Source organism: Thamnophis sirtalis, unplaced genomic scaffold (genome assembly GCF_051295495.1).
Source record: "Thamnophis sirtalis isolate CommonGarterSnake01/CBP01778 unplaced genomic scaffold, rThaSir2_p1.2 scaffold_4, whole genome shotgun sequence".
Taxonomy (NCBI): domain Eukaryota; kingdom Metazoa; phylum Chordata; class Lepidosauria; order Squamata; family Natricidae; genus Thamnophis; species Thamnophis sirtalis.
This window is the reverse complement of record NW_028261384.1, coordinates 74,807,654-74,824,468: the sequence shown is the minus strand read 5'-3', so window position 1 is coordinate 74,824,468 and position 16,815 is coordinate 74,807,654. Positions and strand designations below refer to the sequence as shown.

The window sequence follows — 16,815 nt, the reverse complement described above, 5'->3', positions numbered from 1 at the left end:
TTCGACATGCAAGAAGAAGAAGAAGAAGAAGAAGAAGAAGAAGAAGAAGAAGAAGAAGAAGAAGAAGAAGAAGAAGAAGAAGAAGAATATATGATCTACAATACATGCAATTTTTTTTTTAATAAGACTAGATTTGGGGGGGGAAACTTGAGGTTGTGTGAGACTTGAGGTTGTGTGAAAAGCAACGCACGTTTCTTGCATGCATTGCCAAAACAAGTTAGTTCAAAATATTTATATATAATATCATATATAGTAAGATACCAGCATTATCCCAAGGAGCCTTGATGGTGCAGTGGTCAAAGTGGAGTATTGCTGGCAGACTACCCACAGCCTAAAGTTTGATCCAGATAGGGCTGAAGATTGAATCAGCCTTCCATCTTTTCAAGTTCAGTAAAATGAGGACCCAGATTGTTAGAGGCAATATGCAAATAATACTAACATTGTAAACTGTAAAGCACTGTGGGTGATACATAAACCTAGAAGCTATTGTTATGGTAATGCTATTATCACTGTTTCCTAGATAGGTGATTTTTCTGGATGTTGGCAACTGCTTGGATTTTAACAGTTCAGAAACTGAAATTGTTTAAATAAATTTAAACCATGCCATGCATATTTCTTCTTTCTGGTATACTGATAAACACTTGGTTCTGTCTTTTAGCTGGACAAGTTTGCCATCCCTTCTGCTCAAATATAGGCTGCTGGGGCCCAGGACCCTTCCAGTGCTTTTCTTGCCGTTATTTTATCCGCCAACAGGAATGTGTAAAACATTGTAATATTTATCAAGGGTAAGAGTTTCAAGCATCCCATGTAATGAAGAAGTGAAATCCTTTCAATTCCATAATAATGCTTTTTGAGAAGATGCTTAATAAGATTTTGAAATATTAAGTACTTTTCCTAACACACACACACACACACACACCAAACCCCCTTACCAGTTGAGCTGTGCAGATCTTTGATCTCAACAAATTATAGTCATTCAAGCTAATAACTGATAAAGATTCTGAAAATGAACTACTGCAATGTTAAGAATGCAGTGCTAAAACATTTAACATAATTAGTTCCTATAAAAATATTTTTCTTTGTTTCCTGCTGCTATAGTTTTCCAAAGTTAAGTAATCAATTGAGGAAAAACAAAATGAATGCACAATATGAAACTTTTTAAATAACTTTATTTAAAGGCAGATGTTTTACAAAAAAAAAATCCTACATATATTGTGTTGATCTAAATAGCAAATTATAGGTACACTGTAACCAGTAACAAATAATAGTTGTTTAAGCCATCTGTTTCAGTTATCATGTTTTAATAATTCATTAAATGGTTTCAGAGATGAGATTCTCTAACAGATAGAACCTGTTAACTTATTTGTATGTGTTTTTAGGCCACTATCACTACATAAAACCTAATTTATCAAAACATTATGGGAGCCAAAGTGATTTTAGCATAATTGTGTTATTTATAGTCTTATAAATATATGTATTTTGAGCTCCCTCTCCTTGAACTTATGTGTTGTCTGTTTATCAAAACCCTTTTCATTTTATCATCAGAATTATCTTTGACTAAAATGATTTTATATTAGTCACAGAATTACCTAAATGAAACCATAAAGTGTTCAGCAATGTCCAATGAACACAGTAAAATATCTATGGGCATTTCTAATATTGCAAACTTACCTGGAAGTGCTTCTCTCTGATATTTCCCTACAATAAATATAACTTTTTTATAATATATCTTCTTTTTAATAGTTATGACATGGTCAGAATTCTTTGTCTATCTAAATTTGAATAATATGCTTTCTTAGTGCTGACATATTGGAAGATAATGTTTTTCTTTTGGAAGATAAGGATTGTCAGTGTGGTAAAAGCTTGTCAGGATGATTAACTGCTTTAAATTGTCTCATTATGATGCTTCTATGACTTATAATTTTGTTCTGAGATTATTAGCTGTTAATAAAGCACAATATATTGAAAATCCACTTAAATAGAGAAGAAATATAACGCAAAGAAAAACATCTCAGATATAATTTTTAAGGACATCAGTTAAAAATCAAAATATGTTAATGTAATTTGTAATGGTTTAATTCATCATGCCAAAGCTCTGTTCTTACCCAAAGACAAGTAATAGCTTACGATAAAAAAGTTTTGCATTTTAAAAAAGGAATAATTATAATAAAAGGAAGTCAGAAAAAGTAAAAGAGGGATCCATCATTAGTTTAATGTATACATATTTCTTTTTTTTAAAAATTGTGGTTTAAGTAAACATTTTAGAAATAGCTTTAGTAAAAATGTCTTGAAAAGTATGAGACTGACATATTTCTTTTTCTATCCCTTTTAGAATGCCTCGAGAATATGAACAAAATTCTAGTTGCTTTCCCTGCCATTCAGAATGCCTTGTGCAAAATTCAACTGAACCTTATTTAACTTGCACAGGACCTGTAAGTGCACATACTTTAGTAGTTCTTAGAATATTTCTTAGAATATTTGAGTATATGCAAATATCAGTGTGCTCACAAATAAATAGATTAATATTCAAAGGATACATATAATTTTACTGTAGGGACCTAAAAGTATCCAATCCTAAACTTTTTTCTCAGCCTATATCAGCGATGGTGTACCTTTTTGGCCATAAGCGAGGGGAGCACAGGAGGGTCGTGCACGGACGTGCCACACCCATAATGCAATGCTTGACCCCGTACATGTGTGCAAGGCAAGCGCAACCTCCCCATTTTTTGCATGCTTTTTTTGCTCTCCCCAGGCTCTAGAGGCTTTATAGGAGCCTGGGGATGGCGAAAACAGCCTCCCCCACCTCCCCAGAGGCCCTCCGAAGGCTTCAGGAGCTTTCGCAAAAAATGGCCCTATGGGCAAACTGGAAGTTCAGGAACGGTTTGCTCGTAGGGCCAGTTTTAGCCCTCTGAAGCCTTCAAGAAGGCCTCCGGAAGGCCCCTGAAGGCTCCGAAGGGCTTAAACCGGCCCAAGAGCAAACTGGAAGTGATTTTCAGTTTGCTCATGGGGTCATTTTTCGTCCTCCAGAGCCTTCAGGGAAGCCTCCGGAAAGCCCCTGCAGGTTCCGAAGGACTTAAACTGGCCCTACAAATAAACCAGAATTCCATTACCTGTAGGGCCGTTTTTTTGCACTCCGGAGGCTTCGGGGAAGCTTCTGAAGCCTCCAGGGGGCCTCCGGGGGCCGGGGAAGGCTGTTTTTGCCCTCCCCAGGTTCCTATAAAGCCTCTGGAGCCTGGGGAGGGCGAAAAATGGCCTCAAAAAAAGGCTAAAGTCAGCTGGTTACCTTTTGTAGCTATAATTTCAAATATTAGTTTTCAATAATTTTTATCATTTTTAAAAAATATTTAAATTGTAGTGGCTTTAAGCCTGGGGTTTAAATTGTGCTGCTTTGTCTTAAAATATTGCATTAAATTACTATTCTTGTGTTATCCCAATTTCTACAAACTGTGAATAACATAATAAAAATGCCAGAAATCTAACCAGACAGGTTTCAAGAGAATTAGGAAGAGGCACCACCAACTAAGAAAGGTTCTAAAGCCTACAAGAATTGATCTAAAAAATCTAAGCATGGTTGGAATTCATTAGATGGGGGAATCACAGTATAATCTCAGCTGAACACTTGATTGGGAAGTAAAACAAAACACCCATAGATGTCTCCAATGACATCACTATTAGTTGAATTCAACTAACATGAGATTTTTTTTCCCATGGGGATCACAAAAAAGAAGGAAGTTTGGTTAACGCAGGATGGAGCAGAGATGTTATTCCGGATGTTGCATCCAGAATTACTGAAAAATATTTTGAAGAGCTCTATAACCAATGATTTCTCTACTCATTTGGATTCAGCCAAATATCATGCTTACTACAAAGTGCATGGAATTTGCACCCAAGCTGCATTCTGAAATGAAAGAGCTCAGATTCTCATGAGGCAAGAGTGTCACCTATTGGGGAAGGATATGTTTCCCAGTAGAGTTGTTTTCCTCTGGTAACATTGAGGTGTGTGTGTGGAATTAAAAGGAGAATTGTATGATTTTACCTAGCCTGGTAATGAAACATTTGGAAACCAACCCAAAAGCTCAGGGAACAGACTCCACCCTTATCCTACACACAAGCTACAGATATTTTCCATGCAAGAGAGTTGGGAGTGTTTTGCTGTGAGTTTTGATGATCGTCAATACGCAAACAGCTACACTTCTTCAACAAATGCCTTTGCAAACAAACAACCCCCCAAAACATACCCTACTGACCACGAATCAACCACCCATAAATATTGAAACTAGTCTCTCAAAACAGGTGCAAATGCTTGATTCATGATCACTGAGGCCTACAATTGCCTGGAAAAATGCCAACACATCATTGACAAACAAAAAACCACATGCCTCAACTCCATCAGACAGGACCTGACAGTCGGGCCTTAAATACATGATCCACAAGAATACTAACAAAATACAAATGCAAAAATGCAGTTCATTACAGGAGAAACTCAATACCATCACCCCAAAACCATAAGACAATAACTCAGAACTATGCATCAAAAATCTATCCAGCAGACACCCCCATCAGACCATCTTCACACATGGCCTCAATTCAAGGCCATTCCTAGCCAACTTTGAATGCATTCTAAAAACAAACCATCTGGACCAAAAAACACCAAGATCTCAGGAAGAGAATCATCTCCAACGTACAATGCATCAAGCGCATAAAGTGTTTTTCTCAGCATGCCTCTGAGAAAACCGGCAGTAGCAGCAGCTGGAACCCACCCCTGATCTGTAGTGGTGTAGGGTTTACTGCCTAGGCACAGGGTTGGACTAGATGACCTCCAAAGTCCCTTCCAACTCTGTTATACTATTGTACCTATTGGATTCACAAACTAGTAAAAACTCAGCAGAGAAAAATCAGACACCTGATCAATTACTCAACCCATTCAATAAACTTCACAGAACAATTTCTTCAACTCATCAACTACACCAAGAACAACAAGGAAGAAATCATGGTCTCCTTTGATGTCACAACACTCTTCATCTCGATTAACATTGGCCTGGTTAAACAAACCATATATAACCTATTCACCAAAATCACACCCACAAAGATCACTCTGTCACAGAACACTCCATGTCCATAGAAATCATCCCAGAAACTTCTGGATCTATACATGCTTCAAGTTCAAAGGGAAAATCTATAAGCAAATCCAAGGCACTGTGATGGGATCAGCCATATCAGGCCTAATAGAAGCAATCATGCAACAACTCTAATCCATAGCCCTACCTACCATCTAACCAAAATTTTGGATTTCTACATTGGCAATACCTTTGTCATCATGGAATGTTTCCAAATTGAAGAAACATACTACCTATTCAATAACATATGCCCCAGGATCAAATTCACATGTAAAGAAAAAACAGACAAAAGAATCCCATTCTTTGACTTTGACATAAGAAGACTAGACAATGGGAAACTGGGAACACGTGTCTACCACAAACTCACTCACAGGGACCAGATCCTCGGTTCTGCAAGCAATTAGCCCAGTCACAAAAGAAGCTGCATCCAACCCTAACCCTAACCCTCTTTGGAAGGTCCAGGACATACTGCAGCACCACAGCACTAAGAAAAGTGGAATAGAAACAGCTGCTTGCAATCTTTCTCTTCAATGGCTATCCGAAAAACTTTGTATTCCAAAACACAGCACCCAAATTACAACACACTACACAGCCAACCACCCTGCAAAAACTAACCCTGCCATACACAAAAGGTGTTGGAAATGATCGTCAGAATCTCCAATCTGTAGGAATCACAATAGCCCACAAACCCACACCCACATCCACCAGTAATTATCCAGAAACAAAGACAAGTTACAGAAGGATGAAAGAAACAATGTAATTTACAGAATCAACTTTAACAATTGCAAACAATTCTATATGGGACAAACATCATGTCAATTGAAAACCAGAATACATGAACACCAGCTGGCAGTCAATTGACATGTTCCCAAATCCCTAATAGCTATCCACACTGACATCAAACAGCACTAATTCAATTGGAGCAATACACGAATCATCAGCCACACTACTACCTGCTATGCTTGTGAGTTTATCGAAGCCAGGAACTCCACAAGCAATTCCATCAACAGAGATATTGACCTACAACCACCTATGAACCCTTGAGAATTCAAATGAACCACACAACCAACCAGCAACAGCACCAACTTTCAGACAATCCATACAACACCCCCAAGCAGCACTTCACCTCCCAATGACCTTCACCTGATGTGACCTATACATCACACAACCCATCACAAGACCCTTAATATGACTCTCTCATCATCCCTACTGACCACATAACGCCCTTATTAGCAGAACACCACCAATACTAACATTCCCTAAATTCCACTGAAAATAATACCTAGCCTGGTAACAAAACTTTCAGAATCAAACCACAAGCTCGGAAAATGAACCCCCATCCTCAAAAGGTTTTTGGAAATTTGTAAGACTATCTGGAAGTTGACTTATATTATAAACTTCACATTGGCATGAAATCAAATATTCTATATGTTTACTTACAGTAGTGAAATTGTAGAAAATTGTACTCTGTATTCAATTGTGCCTCAATAATAATAACAATAACAACTATTCACTTGTAATTTCCAGCATCATGAAAACATTATCTAATACATTTCTAACCATTTTCTGATACTGCTGCAAAATATTAAGCATGAATAAATTCCTCTTTTTCCTTTCAATTCTTCTGAAAAATTGAAAGGCAGAGTAGGACATAGTTGGAGATCTGCAATCACTGTTTTTAATTACAAATAATTCATCTAAGCACTTTATATCTATTTTTCATTGCAACTAATCAGGAAGGATATCAAGCAAATTGGATTTGATTCATTTTGCCCGGAAGGGAGAGAAGATATGTTATATTTAAATGTCTTGATTAGCCCATTAGAAAAATATCAGCTTGAATTATCTTTATAATTGTAATTAGATAAAGCAGATGGCCCTGGCTTTTCCTACAAAATAAAGTATATAATTAGTATGTTCTTTAAAACTTCCAAAGCTACAAAAACCTACAAAATATTTAACATGTTACAGAAAAATAATAATATTTTGTTTGAAAATAACTGTTTTTCCAAAATCAATAGGATATTGAAGTAATAAAAGATACATACAATATTTTATCTTCTGACCTGAAGATATTTCAGATTTTAAAATCCATCATTCTCACCCTGCAAGATTTCTTTTGTCCACACATTTGATGGTGTAGTTTGACAAAGCCTGATCATTTCCAAATGTATTAATGTACATGCAAATGTATTTCATATCTACAAAAAATGCTGTGTTTCTTGTCCAGGGTCCCGGCAACTGCTTGGAATGTGCTCATGTAATAGATGGCCCACATTGTGTTAAATCATGTCCTGCTGGTATTTTGGGAGAAAATGATACCTTAGTCTGGAAATATCCAGATGAAAATTTAGTATGTCAGTTGTGCCATCCAAATTGTGTTCGTGGGTAAGCGATTTTTTTCTCTCAATTGAAACTTAATTGAACGGATAATGTTGCAATGTTATAAAATTTCAATATATGAACAAAACAGAACCGTCACTTAATCAATGCAGAATCAAATATAAGTACAACTTATGCTATAATTTCTCTATATATTTTTTATGGTTTAAAATATTTTTAGTTTGGTATACAATTAGTTTTCTTCTAGAGAAAAAATATCAACTTTAATGAGGAAATGTATTCAATATAATTACATGAGTAAAAGCATTATTGTAATGTTGCCCAATATTACCATTTCTTCTGATTTAAGCCTCCCCATAGCTATACTGATACTTTTCAGAAATCCACAAGATATTGTGATTATTCTCTTAAACTATTTAAGTTCTTTATTTTATAATGGCCTATAACAAAGCTAATTTTTTGAGAATTGGAATTGTAGTGACATCTGGTGGATAGTTAATATAAAGTATTTCATGGAGCACTAATTCCTAGATTGTAAATCAGTCTAGGAATTATGAGTCCATAGAGATTAAATCATATTGATTTTATACTGATAATTATAATTTGGTGTTAGTAATAACAGTATTCCACAAGAAAAAATCCTAGTTTTTCCTTGAATGCTACTTGAGCTAGGCTATCATTAATGTAAAACATCTCTACATAATTAAATGTTTTGCCTTATTCTTAAAAGTAACGTAATCACAACACAAAATAGGTTCATGTTCTAAAGTTGTAGTTATAAGAGTGATCCTCAATGAAACATGATTGTATAAACCGATGTAAAACTTGGAATGCAGAGATTATTAAACTGATTTGATTTACAAAGATTATTTCACAATTCAATCTATAGTGATACTTAGCAGATTTTGATCACTATTCAAGATGATTATCTAGCTGGTGTTTTCTAATATAAAATGACCATTGGTTAATAGTTTTAATGGTTTGCATTGTCACAATGATGTTGCAATACATCAGTAATTGTTCCTCTTTTGTTATTGCAATTGCTAGTAATAAGCCAGAAGGAGATAATATTACAGTCAACATTAATTATTATATGTATAGTGATAGGGATCTGCCACAGAGATGGGAAAGCTATAGGAAAGACTAGGACTATTGTCTAGACTGGAAAGTAAGAAAACATTTCAGAAGAAGTGAGTGGCAAACTACTTTGGTACTATTGCCAAACACACCCATGGGGGGGGGGGGGAGAGATGTGTCCAGGAATAAAGTTTGAATTAAAAGACAACATGACTTTGTTTGACTTTGGGCATAAGCAAGCAATCTGTAAGGACCTGTCCAAACTGGTCCCTCGGGAAAGCAAAACTCTTGACCCCATTGAGTTGAATTAAAAAACAAAAACAAAGTGGTTGCAGTAAAGCCAGGTAGAATCTAAAGATCCCACACAAAGCAAAAGCAATGTTCCATTTCCCCAAACCCAACGCCCTGACCAGTCCACTGGCAGCTAATGTGATGCTACAATGATGTTTTGAGAATGTTGAAGTACTGGGCAGGTAACAGATCACTCAAAGGACACGACTGCCTTGGAACCAGGCTGGAATCAGATGGGAGGGGTCTGCTTTGTCTCCCAAGACAATTAGGAAGACAATTCCCTTTCCTAATCCCTAAGCAAAAGAGCGTGCAAAAAATGCCAGCAAGTCTTCCCCCTCCCCCACCAACAGAATGGCAGGACACAATGGTGTACCTGACATGTTGCTGACCTGTCCTGTAGAACAACAAAAAATAAAAAGGGAGAGAAGAAGGTTAAAACAGAAAAAAATCATTTTGGTTTATCAGGATATTTATTATGAAAGCACTTTAAAAGTTTAAGAGCCCTAACATGGCGTTGGTCAATCCATTCAATTTGGATTTCTGGGAAATCCTTCTAAGCTACTAAATATTGAAGGTTCCCCCTATGTTTACAGGAATCTAAAATATCTCTGTTATGACTGGCTCAGGTGGCAGCCGAAGCTTAGGTATAAGGGAGAAGTGACTAGGTTTTAATAAGCTGCCGACAGTTTATTAAGATGATGCTTCCATCGAGCTGGACCTTTCCAAATGAACAGAGGAGGTTGGGAGCCTGGGAGACTGATCAAGACTCAGGTGGTCCATAGGCATCAGAAATAAGGAAGTCTGGGAAGAAAGAACCAAAGGGATAACTTTCACCAAGGCAGCTGTTTTGGCTGAGATGGGAGCAACAGCCAGAGCTGGAAGAGCTCAAGAGAAATTGAAGAATTGCTTTGTGCTTTGCGTGGGACCTTCAGATTCTGCCTAAAAAACCTGCCACAGCTGGTCCCTCAGGAAAAGCAAACTCTTGATTGCATTGAGTTGAATTGAAAGAACTTTTACTGAGAGAAAGTGGTTGCACTAAAGTCACACAGAATCTGAAGGTCCCATGCAAAGCACAAAGCAATTCTTCCATTTCCCTAAACTCAACCCTCCTGGTCAGTCCACTGGCAGCCAATGTGATGCCACAAGGATATTTTGGGAACACAGTGGTGCTAGGCAGATAACAGGTCACTTCCAGGGCAAGACAGCCTTGGAATCAGGTTGGAACCAGCTGGGAGGGAGTCTGCTCCATCTCCAAAGACAATCCCCCTCCTAATTCCCAAGCAGTAATAGCAAAAGAAAAAACATGCAAAAAATGCCAGCCACCCTTCTCCTCTCCCTCCAACAGAACGGCAGAACATAATGGTGTACCTGACATGATCATGTAAAATCACTTTATCATAGCTTTATTTCAGAATTACATTTGTGGTTTGTAAAAAGCATTTTTATAAAATTAATTTGATTGAGAAATGTAGAATAATGCTTAAGGTCATTTCGGTGGTTTACCACTATGGTCCCCAGAAAGATAGTCTTTTAATTGCTTTGTTCTTAATCATCTGGGAATATAATTTAAAGTTCTGTATTCATATTGATAATAATCTCTTGGTCTCACCTACCTACGTCCATTGGTAGAATGAAGATAGAACTTTAAATATTTCTTACAGAATTATTTTAAATGAAAAAGCAGAATATCTACTATTGTTTCTTATTAAAAAGTAACATCAAGTCAACAAATTTATTTATTTATTTATTCATTCATTCATTCATTTACCAAACTTCTTTGCTGGTAGGAGGCCTTCAGCTCGGTAATATAAATATCAAAATGTAAATATTGATTTGTGTGTGATCCACCCACTGAAGCACAAAATGAGAGTATCAGAACTCTACACCACTGGGCTGAAGGCCTGACTACCAGCAAAGATGGGGGGGAATAACTAAAACACATCACAGAAACCCTCAGAACATGAGGATATCCCAAGTTGGCTTTCATCTGTCCAGTTGCCTCTTGAAAAAGCACCTTTGGGACAGTGTTGTGACTCAGCAGCAGTCTTCTGTGAGTCTTTTCGGAATGCAAGATTAACAATGCAGCTGGGGCTCGTTAGTGGGGTTTTGGAGATAAAAGGACGGATGCTGCCATGCCCTGGTTGCAGGAGTCAACGTTCCCTCATGCGTTCCTTGGTTCGTATAACATTGCTTGATCATCAGTCGTGGTTTATGTAAGATACACTTGGATAAGTGCTTTGTGTTTCCTGTAACTCTGATTCAAGGCTACACTTGGAGAAGTGCATTGCTTGTAAGAGTTGTTTTGTTTTTCATTCGTTATCTGGTCAGAGACTATATTTATGTTATTTTTGGGTTTGAAGCCAGTCTGAGCCGAGAACTGATAAAGAAAGTTTCTTTTAAGTTTGTCTGCTTGCCGTTTGTTAACGAGCCGTGAAGGGGGGACAGAACAGATTGACTCCTGCCTGACAAGCCTTCATTTCCGTAATTATGGAGCAGCTGATGGCTGAAAATAGACAAATGGCACAACAAATCGCAATGTTGTCGGATCAAATTACGCAGTTGCAGAGAGCTGTAAGACCCCCACCCCAGCCAAGGAGGAAGTGCCCAGTAGCCATGCCAGATAAATATGATGGGAGTCTGGCTATGTTTGCCGCGTTTCTGGGACAATGCCAGCTGTTCCTGAGTTTGAGAGTGGAGGACTTTCCCACTGACCGGATGAAGGTGGGATTCATTATCAGTTTGCTCTCAGGCACAGCTGCCCGGTGGGCCACACCCTTGCTCAGTCAGTCTAGCCCCTTGTTGGATGACTTCCAAGGTTTCTGTCAACATTTTCGGTTGATGTTTGAGGATCCCATCAAGGGGGAAACAGAAACTAGGCGACTGAAGGCATTAAGGCAGGGTCGTGGATCTTTGCAGGAGCACGTAAGCGAATTCCGGCTGCTGAGTCAGGACTCAGCATGGAATGAACCAGCGCTTATGGACACCTTCCAGGATAGATTGTCTGAGTCCTTACAAGATGAACTGGTGAGGGTGGACAGGCCACCGATGTTCAACGCGTTGGTCCACCTGTGCCTCCGGATAGATGCCCGGCTGCAGAGGCGAAGGCCTCGCCGTGCATTCCAGGAGACCACCAGCATGCCGGTTCAGCAAGGGACTGCAGTGGACTGGGAGGAGCCCATGGAGTTGGGTGCTGTCAGACCTCGAGTGTCACGGACAGAGATGGACAGACGACGTACTGAGGGATTGTGCTTCTACTGTGGGGATCTTGGGCACCTGGCAGGGAGCTTCCCCAAGAAGACCAGAAGGGTTGTGCGGACTGCAGCCGTCCCTCAGCAACGCAGGTCGGACAACCAGCACGTTGGTGCGGCCGTGATACCCCTTTCGCACAAGATAGCGTGCGTTCGGGGGTGTGTGGAGTCCCAGGGCGGAAGCCCTGCCGAGTAAAGTAGAGAACTCTGACCCTGCGAACTCGCTTCCACTTTGGACTGTTCCACCCGTTGCAGCCTGCGCTGCCATTTGTCATCCCGTGAGCATACAGTGTCTGATACGAGATGCGCAGCGGGATGACGACTGGGTGGAGTGGCAAAAGGCGGAAGTGGGGCCAGCATCCCCATGGACTTTGGAAGGGGATCTTTTGAAGTGTCAGGGCTGGCTCTATGTTCCCGCAGGGCACATCCATCGATGGGTGCTTGCGCAGATTCATTGCGCCTCTGCATCAAGACATTGGGAGTTTGTTTGGACGTTGCGCCTGGCCTCCCGTCAATTTTGGTGGCCCCATCTGAAAAATGATGTACGGAGGTTTGTGAAGTCATGTGCCCAGTGTCATTGGGCCAGGTCTACAAGGAGAACTCCGCCAAGATTCCAGCCTTTGTCGACTCCGGTCCCTGCAACACTGGACTTTGTCTCTAGGTTCCCAGTGGGGTATCTGTGTCTTGGACCGTGTTCTGGGGAGGCCGTCACTAACCCTTCTGGGCTGCACCCTGATCATCGAAACCGGGGGAAGGGCTCTGCGGGAGGCGATTGCGTGGTGGCTTGGCAGGAGTCGGTAGAGCTGCTGTCAACCCCCGATGGAAGGGGGGTTGGTGGGTCGGTCTTGCAGAGGGTGGAGGACCCTGGATAGGGTGTTAAGGCTCGGCCAAAGCTGGTAGAGGTGCCATCAACCTCTGACGGTAGGGGAGCTGGTGGGTCGGCCTTGCAGAGAGTGGAGGACCCTGGACAGGATGTTAAGGCTCGGCCAAAGCTGGTAGAGGTGCCATCAACCTCCCACGGTAGGGGGGCTGGTGAGTCGGCCTTGCAGAGGGTGGAGGACCCTGGACAGGATGTTAAGGCTCGGCCAAAGCTGGTAGAGGTGCCATCAACCTCCGACGGTAGGGGGGCTGGTGGGTTGGCCTTGCAGAGGGTGGAGAACCCTGGACAGGGTGTTAAGGCTCGGCTGAAGCTGGTAGAGGTGCCATCAACCTCCGACGGTAGGGGTGCTGGTGGGTCGGCCTTGCGGAAGGTGGATGGGGTGTCGACGCCGTGAAGGGCAGAAGGAAACATGGTGGCCACCGCATACCTAAGGAGTTCCAATTCAAGGGGGCTATGCCTCCAGAGGTTTGGGATTCATGAAAAAGGCACCAAGGGAAATGGGTGCGGGTCATCTTGGGGACATGTCATTCCGACCGCATCCCGACCATCGGAACCCGGGGAAAGGGCCCTGCGGTGGGGAATGGATGTTGCAGGTTACTCAAATTCAAAGATTTGGCTTAAGCAGAACCTGCCGTGATTAAAAACATTTGGTACAAGATTCTTGATAACTTTTCTAAGTACTTAGAAGTAAGTACTTGGTCTTATAAAATAATTACTGATGTTTTTTAGATACGAGGAGGCTCTGATTTAAATAGCTGAACTCTTTATTAACAGAAGTGACACGAACAGTCAGTTCAGAACACACACGCTGGACAGCGCCTCCTGACAGTTATTTACACGAATAGCTGTCAGGCGGGCAGCCAATGGGAAGACCGTAATTCTCCCGCTGGCCGGCAGCCGCGCCAGGACCAATCAGCTTCCAGCAAGGCGTGGCTTGGCTGCCGGCTGCGTCAGGAGGACACAACAATGTTCACAGGGCGAACAGTTAAATGTTAAATTAAAATATTCTAGTCTCTTTTTAATTCTGAACATTTTTATTTTCCTTGCTTTTATAGATGCAAAGGACCTGGACCCGAAGGCTGCCCTAATGGGTAATTATTGATAACTAATGTAAAGTCAGATGTCCATTTATAGCTGCATCCAATTAAGCCAAGAATATTGTGGCAAAACAAAGCAGATTTTAATAAAATGGATTTTTATACACAAAGAATGTCTCTTTAGTTGTAGCTTTAGAAAGGATACCCAGATCCACTATTAGTTTATAGCAGTTTACACAGTTTTTAATATCAATGGTCAATAAGGAAAAGGTAATGCATTCACTGTACTCCAATCGTAGCATGTAAATATTAGCCAATAGGAAAGAGGTCATTAATCCAATCATATTTTTAAAAATCAGTTAATGGATAGAAACTTTCCACCATGCTAGAGTTGCTTCTTAGGTCCTAAGCACATAATCATATCTTTATTTTGTACAACATTCATTTTCCTAAAATCTAATTTTCTAATTATATCTAATTTTCTAATTATAGAAAATTCCACAATAGTACATTAAGTGAGCATATTTTTGTTTCTCTTCATAGAAATATAAGTATCTATAGTTATATTTATAGGGTATTACCTATCTTAATAACTGTATTGATAGATACAGATGATATAACTTTATTTTTATGTTTGGCAAATATTATGAGGATGCATATCCAATTATAGTTAATGGTCATAATTTTACAGAAATGACATCGAACTTCACAAATCATACATGTTCTTCATTCAGTAGTCTAGACCAGGAAACTAAAAACAAGAATATTATTACTATCTTTATTGTTTATGGTTACAACAACAAAATCTTGCAAATCTGAGAGTACTTCCTCTTCTCTGTACCATTATCTTCCAGAAAGCTAAGGAGGGTCAATTCTGAAGTGCTTTCTCCTCCCAGTCCTGCTTTGACTCAGATTTCTCTTATCAGACTTTTGTCTAGACTACAAGCCTTCTTCCTATTCCTCAAGGTTATTCTCACAGTCCATTAAACTTCACTGCTTCGGACTGCATTGGGCAAAACCACTGCCTGAATGTTTTGTTATAGCAAGTTATATTTTATTCCCTTTCCTTTTTAAAAAATGCTCTAAATGCTCACATATGATGAACTAGATTTATCAATAACATAGAAGCAATAATAACTGTTTCTATTTTGTAGATCTAAAATCCCATCCATTGCAGCCGGAGTTGTTGGGAGCATTCTTTGCTTAGTTGTTATAACCCTGGGTGTTGGTCTTTTTGTGCGTAGACGTCGGATTGTTAGAAAACGTACTTTGCGCAGACTGCTGCAAGAAAGAGAGGTAAATATAACTAATGATTCAGAAGAGAACTAACTAGTATGGATTCATAATACATTAGCATCTCAGAGACTTTCTAAGTTGTCTGTTATTCCATATTTGTTTCAATAGGAATCATGAGCTTTCTGTATGGGATGAAACCGCATTCTTTTAGCTCTTGTAAAAGAATATAGTATTTCTAAATATTTGTATGTTTCTAATAGTATTAGAGCTATTATAATATAAATGTTCATGAGGATATTTCTAATGATGAGAAAGCTGATCATTTGTTTCTCAGCAGTGATTTGCTAAATAATTTGTTATGGATTTATAATAATATAGCACAAATAGGTTTGAATCATTTGTTTTACATTTTTCAAAAACCACCCTTCCTTGTAGACTATTATGGTTGGAAAGAAATTGACTCTTCTTAAGCTATGCCCTTTTTGATTCAATAGCTTGTTGAACCTTTGACACCAAGTGGGGAAGCACCAAATCAAGCACTTCTAAGAATCTTAAAAGAAACAGAATTTAAAAAAGTAAAAGTCCTTGGCTCTGGAGCTTTTGGTACTGTCTATCAGGTAAACTATCATCTTTTCTAAATATATATGTACCATATATTTTGCACTATAAGATGCTCCAGACTATAAGACACACCTAGCTTTTGGGGAGGAAAACAACAAAAAATGTGTCCCATTTTTGGCCTCCGTGCATCCCATTTTGGCCCATTCTAGGCAGCATGGATCGCCACCACCGTTCGATAGGACACATGGAGGCCCAAAACAGGACATGCGAAGGCTGAAAATGGGGCACACGGAGGCAGCAATAGGTGACGTTGGCTGGCAGCAATTCCCACAGCCTGAAACAACTGATTGACAGTATTCTGGGAGGCCGATCCAGCTGCCAATCACCTGCTCATGCTAAATCAGATTGTGCTGAAGCTCACCAGGCTGTTTGCTGTTTGCTGCAAGGAGGCAAATTGCTGCGAGGCAGAGGCCAAAGGGTGGGGGCCCAAGGGTGCACAGGGCTTCGGCAACATTCAGGCTTGACTTTCGGAGACCAAACCCCCACTGTAGGGAGGAGGAACCGACCAGGTGGTTCCGCCCCAGGTGACTTATGGACCCCTTGGGGTTCCAGACGAAGCTTGGGGTTATTCCTGATACTCTCGCCCGCAGTCCGGTGGAGACTCTGGTTGCTGCCTGGAACTTGGCAGCGACGGAGTCTCTTAACCGGATTGCGCCTCTACGGCCGCTCTGAGGCAGTGGATCCCGGAGGGCTCCTTGGTTTACTGAGGAACTCCGGGAGATGAAGCGCCGAAAGAGACGCCTAGAGCACCTATGGAGGTCCAGTAAATCTGAATCGAGCCGAGCACTTTTAACAACCTGCATCAGAGAGTACATTCGAGCAATCAGGACATCTAAAAGAACACATATTGCCTCTCTGATTGCGTCCGCCGAGTCGCGCCCAGCCGCCCTGTTTAGGATAACCCGTTCCCTCCTAAATAGGAGGGATACAGGCGATCCGCTGCAGGGCAGGGCTGAGGATTACGT

The 16,815-nt window shown here is 40.3% G+C and overlaps 1 protein-coding gene across 2 annotated transcripts in view; it reads left to right on the top strand.

The window, feature by feature from the left end:
• EGFR (epidermal growth factor receptor) overlaps positions 1-16,815 on the top strand; it is a 205,442-nt gene that overhangs the window by 155,581 nt on the left and 33,046 nt on the right. For both annotated transcript variants that reach the window (XM_087713137.1, XM_087713136.1), the window contains exons 13-18: positions 659-785; positions 2,333-2,432; positions 7,348-7,505; positions 14,012-14,047; positions 15,148-15,289; positions 15,724-15,846. In XM_087713137.1, coding sequence (XP_087569263.1) covers positions 659-785; positions 2,333-2,432; positions 7,348-7,505; positions 14,012-14,047; positions 15,148-15,289; positions 15,724-15,846 — 686 coding nt within the window. The remainder of the gene's footprint in view (positions 1-658; positions 786-2,332; positions 2,433-7,347; positions 7,506-14,011; positions 14,048-15,147; positions 15,290-15,723; positions 15,847-16,815) is intronic.